The sequence below is a fragment of the Musa acuminata genome, chromosome BXJ2-11 (genome assembly GCF_036884655.1).
Source record: "Musa acuminata AAA Group cultivar baxijiao chromosome BXJ2-11, Cavendish_Baxijiao_AAA, whole genome shotgun sequence".
Classification (NCBI taxonomy): domain Eukaryota; kingdom Viridiplantae; phylum Streptophyta; class Magnoliopsida; order Zingiberales; family Musaceae; genus Musa; species Musa acuminata.
The window spans coordinates 4252902-4265295 of record NC_088348.1 but is presented as its reverse complement, the minus strand read 5'-3'; the positions used below and the strand labels follow the sequence as shown (position 1 = coordinate 4265295).

Genomic DNA, 12394 nt, shown 5'->3' with positions numbered 1-12394 from the left:
ACGCGCTTGGAGGGAGAAGCAGCGAGCGGTCATGGTGATCAAATTCGATGCCCTCATCTCGACTCAATTGCCTGAAATTCTTCCCTCTTCTCTCGTTCGGGATCCCTCCACGACCTTGGTTCGATTCAGGGAATCGATCTCGTCGCCGGCGGCCGGAGCAAGAAGGCGAGGGGCACGGCCCCGATGTCCGACGATGTCTACCTCATGCTCCTCGTCAAGGTCACATCGCTCTTATTGTTCGTCTTTGGTTGATCTGAGCCCTCTCTCTCTCTCTCACGCACACTCATAGACAGAGAAATTCTCACATCAGATCTGAAATTGAACTGGTGGATTGGTTTGTGTTCTTTGTTGGATCAGCTCTATAGGCTCTTAGTGCGAAGGACGGGAAGCAAGTTCGATGCGGTGATAACTGAAGAGGCTTTTCATGAGCAAGATCAATAGGCCGCCAATCTCCCTCAAGAGGCTCGTCACTTTCATGAATGGAAAGGTTGGGCCTTTCCTATCTGTTGCTTTTCTCTCTAGATTTTCTGGGATTCAGGTGGATGTTGTGATTGGAACCCTCCTAATTCATTTGATTTGGACCAGGACGAAAAGATTGCTGATTGCTGTGGTTGTTGGTACGGTGACTGACGATGAGAGGGTCTATGAGGCTCCGGCGCTGAAGGTGACGGCTTTGAGGTTCATGGAGACCGCAAGGGGCTAGGATTCTGAAGGCTGGCGGGGAATGCTTGACTTTTGATCAGCTTGCTCTTCGAGCTCCAATTGGGCAAAACACGGTATATACACAGCACTTACCTCCTTCTTCTATTGCCTTCATTTCTCAAATCATTCTATTGGCTTCTCTAAAATCCGAGTGGTTTTGATGATTTTTTATGTGCATAGGTGTAACTGAACTAGTATCTACTGAATTATAAGAGAAATTGTTTTCTGCTTATGGTCACTCTGTTGGAGACCAAGATGACCAATCTATAAATGCATGGGAGGACAACTGTGTGGGGTAGCTGTTGGATGATCATGGTATTATTGCAAATCAGTTTATTCATATCAAAATGTAGCATGACCAGACAAGTGTTTACAAAGTTGATATGCTATATATTACCAAAATATAACATGATCATCCACGAATAATGTAGTATCAATATATAGCATGGTCATCAACATTACATTGAGCCTATCCTCCACATGGACTAAAGCAAGGAATGATTGATTCTGAGCCAGGAGCGTGAAATTGATATATATATGCAGGGGGCCAGGGAGGTAAACTGAGCATGAGAAAATGAGATAGAGAGAGAGAGAGAGAGATCACAGGGGTACAGTGTAGGTCAATGAGACAGTGAGTGATGAGTTTGTGGACTATCATCATTTTCTAGCTACAAAGAAGGATTGACATACAAAGTCCAAAATTCCTTTTATCTGGGCACTAATTATTTCTTAAAAGTCCAAAAACAAGTTAACATGTTCACTCAAGTTTTTAACATATTTGTATGGCCTGATAATTTTAAATTATAGGTTAACCTCTTTAACCGAAACATATGGATCTGTTGGTTAAAGAGACCATTAGGTCTGAATATCTGCTATGTGCATAGTGTAGAGTCTGCTAATGCTAAAAACAGCATAAGTGAACCCAAATCTTTGTCAAAATCTTTGTCACTGTTCTATATTCAATATATACCATTATTGAGGCTACTTTGACCATTACTTAGAGCAATGTTAAAAGTAAACAATTCCATCATGCTCATTCTGATAAAATCAATCTTGAATCCCCTTGTTTTATGCTCCATTCAGCATGGTTTCTGACTTTCATATTCTTTAAAAGGAAACTCTGTTTTGGTTCCTTGAAAGCAAAACATTGCAACAGGAAAGGAGTTTTGTTTGCTGAAGGAACAATATCTGGAACTAGAACTGCACAGGTTGCAAAATCCAGATCTCACACCCTGTTTTCAGTGTTTTGTTTTAATTTTTAAAATTATGAAAACTATAAAGTTTTCTCTGATAAGTTGTAAATGCTTTTGACAGAACACAAAAAAATCTTAAACGAACATGTTTAATTCTCGGTTTTGGAGATTTGTTCAGAAAATAAAAATGATGCTAGGGATTACTTTTGTTTCTGATAACTTCTGGAAAAGGAAGATAAAAAATGGTTATTAAATGGTATAGAAGTGATACATAAAGTTCTGAAAATCCTCTCTTGTTTATCCTCTCAGTTTGGTGGCTTCAATTTGTTATTCAAAGTCATTGATTAAAGATTTTCTCCTAGAGACACCATGTCCTGCTCATGTTCTTTTCACACTTGAGGTTGAACATCAGGCTTATAGTCGCATTTAGTTAGATGTTTCTTATGAATATAGCAGCTTATTTTTCATCATATATGAACATAATGGACTATTTTGACTATTAACTACCAAATCATGAATCTAGTTTTAGACTGTGTAATCTTATCGACCTGTGATTAGGTGTAAAACTTGATGCTTTATCATATTCATTGCTGTTCAGACAGTTTCTTATGTCTGTTGTGTGTGAATGTGCTTTTTAAAATTACATGTAGCTATGATTTTCTGATGAATTGTTGCTTACCTCATTTTTGGAATTTGTTAACCTTAGCATTATGCAAATTACTTTTCTTTCCTCATTGTGCGACCAGTATATGTACCTGACATGTAAAATTATGTAAAGCAAATATGGAGAAGAATAGCTTGATTGTGTTTCTCGGAATTTAGTTTAATGTTATATACAGGTACTCCTTCGGGGTCCAAAAAATGCTAGGGAAGCTGCGAAGCACTTTGGTAAAGCACCAGGAGTTCCACAGGATTTCGGGTTTAAGTGAGGTCATCTCGTTCATGTTACTTCTTTGTCATTACTAAATGCTGCTGTTGTAGCATCACATTTATTTGATCTGCCATTTGAATCCAGATGGTTCTGTATACATTTAGCTCAGTGAGTTTTCCAACAACGCTGCACAAGGATGAACATCACCGTGCCGAACCTTAATAAATGTGCCTCGGTAAGCCATCAGACTTCGTGATTCTTTATATAGCTGCATCTATTCAACGGTGATGAACAAATATTTCTTTATATAGCTGCTGCCATCTTCACATGCCACTCCTTTTTCTTCTGTTGTTGGAGTAAAGCTGGCATATTAGAATTTTTATTGATGGTCAAAATGGCTGTAGAGCATAAATCAGGCAGAAAGTTATAGCTTGCATTTAAAGCTCGATAGCTTATATATCTAAGCAATCAGACTACTGAACAATTACCTGCTTTTATAATAATAGAATTTGTAAATACAAGCTGCAAAACATCTTGATCGAAATTGCCAATATATGATTTATGATATAGGATGAGTGATAGATTTTTTATTTTCTATAAAGAGGTAGAGAGAAAAGAAAAGAGATAATAATAGAATGATAATTGAAAATAAAAAGGATAACTATTAGGACGATGGCATCATACATACCATCGGAAATAGAATTATGATTTTGTACCGCTCATCTATAAGTAGAAAAAGAACATGACACATGCATTATAGTGTTCTACTCTTTTTATATACTCAAGTACAAGAATAAAAAAAATATAAAATAAAAAAATTACAATCATATCAAATCAAATATGTGATCTATTCCTAAGATATATTCTTGACTTGATTTAAAAGATAATTTTTCTTTGTTTGACAACATTATTAAAATCTTGGATCAATAACTAATTTGATTTTCTTCACTCTTTTTTTTTCATCTTAAATAAATATTGTCATCTGACACCTTATGACATGCAAGATATCTCTAACCAATAAAATTTATTTAAATAATATATAAACTAAATTGCCCGAGAACTCATCCTGAGTTCATAGCTAAACCAAAAGAAAACACAGATAATAAAAAATATATAAATCTAATGTAGGAGATGATAAAGAGATAGAGAGAAAAAAAAGATAACAATATAGAAATAATAATAAAAAAAGATAACTACTATACTCACTTTGGCATAAGAAAACACAATAAAAAAATATATATAAATCTAATGTAGGACTTTGATGATAATGAGATAAAGAGAGAAAATAATTATAAAAAAAAAAAGGTAACTACTATACTCGCTTTGGCATAAGAAGTAAACTCCAAGACCTTACACCTTCGCATCTATCAGAAAAAAATTGTGATTCATCTCTAATTCATGTATTGAAATATTCTAACCTCTTTTTATAGACTTAAGTATAAGAATAAAAAATATTAAAAAATATAATCGTATAAAATCAAATATATATAATCTGTTCCTTATTTTGAAGAAAATAATATTCTTGACTTGAAGAATAATTTTTCTTTATTCGATGATAATATTAATCCATAGACTTCAATATTTATAGAGATGAATCCTTATAATCTTCCATCAAGATTTACAATTTTCAGTCAATAATGAATTTAATTTTTTTACTCTTTTCTACATTTGTTTTTTCATTTTGAATAAATACTATCATTTGACAACTTATAATATATATGCAAAATATCTCTAACTAATAAAATTTATTCAAATAGCATATAAACCAAATTACTCGTGCCTTGATACAGCTAAGTTCCTCTCCCATTTTCTTTTTTGTGGGATTGCTCTTAGGAAGGTTGCTATGATACAGCTAAGTTCCTCTCCCATTGTGTTTTCGTGTGTTTTGGGATTGCTCTTAGGAAGGCTGCTATGATACAGCTAAGTTCCTCTCCCATCGTAGCATTTGCCATCGTTGTTTTGGCAAACAGGAGCTGCCCACCGATTTGAGCTACACCCATCTCCCACTTCAAATCCGTAAAATAACTGCGGAGGCACCTAACAAGCGATGACAAAGTGGGGGCAGTCTTAGCTCGTTGAAATGATGTGCTTCCAGTTTCTGGCAGTACAGGAATGGTCAACTTCTCCACTAGACTATTATGTTCTTGTCCAAAAAGCTGCGAAATCTCAATTTAGAGACGAGCATGCAATTAAAACGACCGCCACATTACCAGTCCAAATGCCGAAAGCATTCAGATCAATCTACCGTATGATAAATACATTGAGAATGATGATGCCACAAGACCATATTTTAAATATAGAAAAGGAATTCTGATCGATTATGATTGTGAATCTCTTCCAGCTTCTGCCATGGTCTAACTTTATTTACCTACCTTTGTCCCTGCTTCTCATGCAGTTGCATTGAACGCTAATTAGGCTTTTGATGCGAGAAGCAGTTCAACCTTCTATCAGAATGATGGCGAGTTTTTGGTGTTCGTTCGAACTGCATGTATCCATAGAGGTAGAGCGAAACAGAATGCAGCAATTCCTTGACTTGGGAATAATGAAAGATCACATGAAAGAGTCTCTAACACAAAAGCGACAACAGATCAACCAACAGGGCAGGAACAGTATCCTGAAATCCTACTCTTACCGACTCGGAAGAACCACAACAAACCTCAGAGATGATGAGATGTACAACACGGCGCTTGAAGAGATGACAGCATTCATATATTACGGACCATATGATGTTGGCAGAATGTCCTCAAAGCTCCAAAGTATCTCCATGCCCGAGGAGACCGGCGGGTTACACACTTCCGTTGCACTCCCTGTGATCCCCACCTGCGCCGCCTCCGGCTCCTTGTCCGGCGCTAACGATGCTTCGGCGGCAGAACCGCCCTCCATGTACGGGATCCCGAAGAAGTTCATGTAGCACTCGTAAGCCATGAGCTCCTCCGACAGCCTCCTCACCTCGGCGTCGCCGCCGTCCGCCAAGGCGGGGGCTTTTTCCAGCTTGGGTTCCATGGAAGTGCGGGTGAGGTTACAGGGGACGGACTGGTCGGCCTCGCCGGGCTGTACCTCGTTGGGGAAGTTGACCTTGGCTTTCTTGCCGCGGATGCGACGGGCCTCGCGGTCGTAGGCGCGGGCGGCCTCCTCGGCTGTGGCGAAGGTGCCGAGCCAGACGCGGACGCCCTTCACGGGGTCGCGGATCTCCGCTGCCCACTTCCCCCAGGGTCGCTGCCGTATCCCCCTGAACAGGTTCTTCCTCTCCCGCTTCCGAGTCACTGCGCTAGCAAAAGACGCCATCAAGACGCCTCCTTTCATACAACAAAGAGAGAGAGAGAGAGAGAGAGAGAGAGAGAGAACCTTTGTCCTGAGCAGGGACATGGAGGGATGCGTCGGAGTTGGGCCAGAGGTCAGACGCGGAGAGGAGGTTGTCAGGGTTAGGGCGGCGGCGGTGCTGGTGGTTGCGGGAAGGGATGAAGTCGGAGATTATGGCACCGCCACACATCTTTGCCGTTCAGCTGGCTGCTATGCCTTTCCTACTTGGCTTGCTTGGAAGATGGAATTTTATGAGAAGGGAACGAGTGTCGAAAGAAGGAATAAGGTCGCTGCTTTCGTGAACGATGGGAAAGGAGAGTCGATGAATGCAGAGTAAAGCATTAGACAGAGGAGAAGAGACCGTGGTTGGGGGTCTCCTTATATACGAGACATGGACGCGCTGATGGCGGCGCTACTGGCGAAAAGAAGGATTGCAGTGAATGGTTAGATTGCGCGTGGACCAGTTTAAGTGGCGATCTGCGCTGTTGGCCAGTGTACAGAGCACGACTTTTAACGATCTTTCCACCCAAGCCTGCCATTTTATAATACGCTATCCATCTTCCGTAGGTGATGACAACCTCAACAAACTAATCTATATGTTCATCTCCACTGGGATCCCGAGCGCGACACCGACGGCGCAGAACCAACCGCACATAGAATCTTCCGCCGCCGTTTCTAGGACTTCTTTAGATCTTTTCCTAGATTTTGAGCACTTCTTTTAGACCAAAGAGGCTGGCTGAGAAGAGTCGTACATCGCATGTGACATTGCTCGTACATCGCAAGTGATTTTGCTCATTGGACACTGTCACAGTAATTTCCTTATATAATATTCTAAATAATTTTCCTTGTCGTTTGCATCCTACCGTAAAATCCTGCACATAACCTCGACACCTCCACGCCATTGTACTCACACACCCCAATATGATCGCCTTCGCTCATACTCTATCATAAGAGTATTCATCCCCTTCGATAGGCCCCATCACTTCTATGTTGCTTTCACCCGCCATCGCCACCTTTGTCTTATCGTGAAATTGCATCACCTCTATACGGTCTATATGATCGAAGGTGAAGAGAAAAAATAAAATAAAATAAAATAAAATCACAGTGGAGTTTGAGATAGTCGGATGAAAATGATTACGATAGGACGAAAGTGACACACGAAGACGACAAGTTGACGGGTGACGATAAGAAATATTTATGATATTATAAGAAATAATGATACCAAATGGAAAGAATAAAAATTAGAAACACCTTTTGAGAAAAGTGTGAAAAGAAATTTTGTGAAAAATCACCCAAACAATGGTAACCAAGCAAATAATATGGATAATATGTTTGTCACATCGAACAGGAAATCAAAATTTTCTCTTGCAATTAAATTCTTGACGAACGCAAGACAACATGTTAGTTTGGGAAACAGTTAGTGATTTATTATATGAAATCAAATATCTCATGTTCTTAAATCTAAAACATAAAATTTGAATATGTATAGTATGGAATTATGCATTTCGCCAAAGGAATCATATACATATACATATGTTACGCATGAAATTTATTTCCATTGATGCAAATCCAATCATGTATATTTGAGATGGCAAACCTATCCATCAAACAGAGAAAAGAGTATTATAATAGCGGACTGAGAGGTTCAGCTGCCTCACCAACTTTCATAGTTAAATGTTATTTCTATATAAATATTTCTTTTATAAAAAGTGCTGCCACACTATAATTGATGGATAAAGCAAAAGAGTGTGAACTGTACAAGTCCACAAGTATTGTCATGAATTGTTTGCTTTGCTTGGAGTACAAGTCGATTTTGATTGTTGATGAAGCATTTGACATGATGAATATAACAATAATTAATGTGGTAATGACACTAAGAATATACTAAGTTGAAGCTGAATGAAGCGCTTACGATAGGCACACACCACAATAGACAAATGAGGATGTTTTCTTAAAACGATGAAAGTGGGATTCGATCTTACGATAAATTGTCAAAGTCCTTATCAGTTAAGCTAATTGATATCTTTACAAATGAGAGGATTGGCACATAAGTCTTATTATCGAATATATTAAGGAATATTTCTCACTAATAGCATGATGATATTTAGACATAAAGTTGTTTAAGGTTAACTAATGTAATCATCACATAATATTTTATAGTAGTCCTCTCCTATTATACCAAAAATTTTCACAATGTTAGGTCAATTCTAACCGAGCATAGGAGTAATTTCACTTTGTTATTATCGTTGCATCTTGTCATCCTTGTTCGCCTCCACTCTCACCCTCACCTTATCACTTCTGCCCCTCGTTAGTTGTTGTTGCAGATGTGGCTAAGGTAGGCAATATCTTAGAGCGTGACCAATGATAGCTTGGGTTTGTTCTAAGTTATTTGGTATCGTTGATACCAATTGTTAGGATCCAAGCGGTACTAAGAGGGGGGTGAATTAGTGCAGCGGATTAAAACTCGTAACTTTGAAAATGATTTCGTAAATGCATAGAGATTTCGATTTGACAATGAATGACCCGGTGAAAGTAGCTCGAATAAAGTGAGAAAATAAAAATCGAAAACTTGCTACTATATAAATAACGGTTTAAGAAAGGTAAACACTTACACATTCAAGGAATACACTAATTTAAAGTGGTTCGGTCAAAATGACCTACATCCATTTGCGAAGCCTTCTTCGATGAGGCTCCCAACTTCCACTAGCAAATCACTTTAAAGGGGAAGGACAAATACCCCTCTTACAACCTTTTACAAGTAGTTCACACTCTTATATATTTTCAAAGAGAAAGAGGGAGGTGAACACTTAAGCTATTGAAAACAAGACTTAGCTAAAAAATTTGCTAAGGCTTTATCTCAATCTTTCTCAAAGGTTGTATTCTCTGTTGATAATTGAGGGATATTTATAGGCCCCAAGAGGATTCAAATTTGGGCTCCAAATTTAAATTACTTTTGGGTTTTCCGGTGCTGGCAGTGCCACCGCCTGTCAGTGTCTGACAGTGTACTGGCGGTGCCACCACCCAGTCCGGCTGTGCCACCGTTGGACCTCTCAGGTGCTGGGCAGTACCACCGCCCAATCCAGCAGTTTGCTGGCAGTGCCACCACCGAAACTCTTGCATTCTGGGCGGTGCCACCGCTTAGACTATTTCAGCTCACTAATTAAGCTCCAAACTTAGCCCAAACCAATCCAAACTCAGGCTTAATTGGCCCATAACCGGGTTATAGGATTAACCCTTAATCCTAACCTAAATTAAATGCAAACTACGAAATTAAGACATAGTCCTAAGCTGATCTTATAACTGGCAACATCCAGTTTTCTTCTGATGAGCTTTCCGGTGGACTTCCGATACACCCTCGGATTTCTTCCGGTGGACTCCTAGCAGGTTCCCGATCTTGTGACAAGTTCAACGAGTAGCCGAGCCTTCTCAGTGATCTCAGTGATCTCTGTGAACCTCCGACGATCTCTTTGGCGGACTTCCGAAAACTCCAATAAGTCCCTGATTTTCTCTCGGTTGGTTCTGGCAACATCTCCGATGAATCTTCGAACTTTCGAACACCCATCAAACTTGACTCCGGTAAACTTGCTTTATGTCTTCAAGCTATCATAGTTAATCATGCACATGTAAAACAAAACTTCGATCTAGACAATTACTCCTAAGCAATTAATCAGGTTGTCCGGCATATCATTGGTCCCTCGACGCTTCGTCCGATTCTTCGACGCATCGTCCTCTCTTGTAGCCTATTGCCCAATCGGTCAATTGACTCTGCAACTCCGATATCCTTGGCGTAATACCCGCTCTTCTTGGCCCAATGCTTGAATCCACGGCTCGAAGCCTTCTTCGATACGTCAACTGATCCACCGACCTGACGTTCAATCTTCTGACATGTTCCTCCGGTCCAACATGAATTTTCTGCTTTAATTGTCTTATCCTGATCGAAGCATCCTACGTCACTCAAAATACAAATTAAATCATAAACATATATCAAATGGTTTCATCATCAAAATACAAGATTCAACATAGCCATCGTTTCTTCATTCATGGTATCCTCCCATTCCTCAACACCTTCCGCTTCAAAATATTAAGCTCAAGATCATCAATTAGTTCAGAAAAGAAATAGTCACATATGCTTATATTATCTCTATCTCTATAACATGTTAGTTTGACAATTATTCTTTTTTTATCTTCTTAATATCGAATGTTCCTCTTAATGAATATTATTACTCTCTCTATCATTTTGCTCTACCATTAGTGATAAAAAATTAATAGGAGTAGATGCAGATAAGGAAGAAGATAAACCAAAATTTATACAAGCATTAAATGATAAATGAAACTCAACCATAGATTTTGAACCCATACCACTTCCATTTTTGTGATTGATATTTTTCAAAAAAAACTATTTGTGGAGGATAATAAGAAGAAACTTCATTAAACACAATATATTGTGATACCACATACTTATATGTTTGTGGATCAATATATTTTCAACTATTCTTCATTTCATCATAGCTAATAAAGATGAATTTCTTAGCATTAGTATCAAGCTTGCTTCTCTTTGAGTCTAACATAACATGGAGAACCAAATATTAGGAAATAACTAATATTTGGTTTCTCACCAAACATAAGCTCATATGAAGACTTCAGATTGATTGGACTAAGGAGAGTATGATTAATAACATAACTTGCATATGTTATACCTTCTACTTATAAGACTTTGGGTAAATTCTTTACATGAAGCCAACACTTATAAGTCTCTATAAGATGTTGAATAATCCGTTACCACACCATTTTGTTATAGTGTATTTGCACTTGTAAATTCTCTTTTGATGTAATGCTCTTTGTAAAATAAGAAGAAACTATTATAAGTGAACTCTTTGTCATTATCGATGTATAACCTTTTAATTTTTCTTTTAAGAACACTTTCAAGTGTTAATTTGAACTCTTAAAATTTTGAATAAACTTTTGACTTTTCCTTCACAAAATAGTCTCTAGTGAACGTTGTAAAATTATCAACAAAGAGAAGTATATAATATGAACCTGGACAAGATGGTGTTTGAGTTGAGCCCATTAGATAGCTATGAATAAACTCAAAAGGAAAATTTACACATTGAAAGTGATCTATCAAAATGTTGCCAATATGTTTTGCCATATTGACAATCTTCACTAACTTTATTATTAAAAGTAGTAAGATTAGAAAGATTATTAACTAGACTTTTCTATATTATATTATTTAATTTGAGAAAATTTATATGACAAGTCTAGCATGCCATGCACCATCATTTGTACTCATCTTATTAACATAAGAGGTTGATGCAATAAAATATATAAATATTTGACCCTTCTACTAGTATATACTACATCTGCATTTAATTTTTTTATGTTGTGAAGAAACATGACTTAATTAGGACCAAAAAGAGCATAATTTTTAGCATCAATTGTATTTATAACAAAGAAGAGATTTTTCTTTATACTTAAAACACTATATAGAATATTATCTTTATCTAATGTTATGACGATACCTTTTGTTTCCACTTGGTGAATAGTATTGTATGTCGTGATAATTGCTTCATTACCTTCATATTAATGATGATTGATGCATTGATATCATCACCGATGAGATGATGATCATATCTATCTAGTGATGCTCGAAGTTGATAGATGTCATGGCATTAGTAGAATTAGTCATAAAATATTTGTCCCAATCTTTATCAATAGTATTGAAACAATCTTCTTTATTTGTAATATTTTCTCCTTTAATCTTAACATGATAACTTTTCTTGATATGACGTAACTTGTCATATCTATAATACTTGATCTTCTTTCGATTTGCACAATTGTTCGAAGAAGACTCTGGCTTGTTATTAACATCATCATTTATCTCTTTATCTTTATTATTATATTTTTTATTTATAAAAAAAATATTTTTATCTCCTCTTGAAGTAGAAACTTTCGTTAGAGCTATAAATTACTAAGAAGTAAGAAGATTTTTTAACTCTAGTAACGATGATTGTTGAACTTATCATTGAATAGATGTAACATAAGAAACATATTTTTTCGAATACCATAAATAATATAATATTTATTCATGTATTAGAAATAGGTTCATCTAGATCTAAGAGTAATACATTGAACATAAATTTTTAATCTTTAAAAAATATTGAGAAATTGATAGATCATCTTGGATAGTATATATCAAATCATTCTTCAGATACTAAAGCCGAATCTATTTTTTTTTTTTAATGTATCAAGAGTGATCCAAATCACTTAAACTGATTTACAACCAATAACATTCAAAACGATCATGAGAAATAGATTTTTTTTATATAAA

General features: G+C 37.0%; 1 protein-coding gene and 1 pseudogene across 1 annotated transcript; one reads left to right on the top strand and one right to left on the bottom strand.

The window, feature by feature from the left end:
- The first annotated feature begins 75 nt into the window (after positions 1–75).
- Positions 76–6596, top strand: LOC135626311 (large ribosomal subunit protein eL18x-like; annotated as a pseudogene).
- LOC135627792 (ethylene-responsive transcription factor ERF071-like) lies at positions 5274–6457 on the bottom strand. The gene is made up of 2 exons (XM_065134100.1): positions 6112–6457; positions 5274–6029 (listed from the first exon to the last, which is right to left on the bottom strand). Exons 1-2 carry the CDS (start codon positions 6254–6256, stop codon positions 5479–5481), a joined length of 696 nt encoding a protein of 231 aa, XP_064990172.1. The 5' UTR covers positions 6257–6457; the 3' UTR covers positions 5274–5478.
- Positions 6597–12394: the final 5798 nt, after the last annotated feature.

Bases quoted from the DNA above. Each gene is read 5' to 3' on its own strand.
- LOC135627792 (XM_065134100.1), bottom strand. From the start codon at position 6,256: ATGTGTGGCGGTGCCATAATCTCCGACTTCATCCCTTCCCGCAACCAC. The intron at 6,030-6,111 runs GTTCTCTCTCTC...TTGCTAGCGCAG, and splicing joins TGTCCCTGCTCAGGACAAAG to TGACTCGGAAGCGGGAGAGG.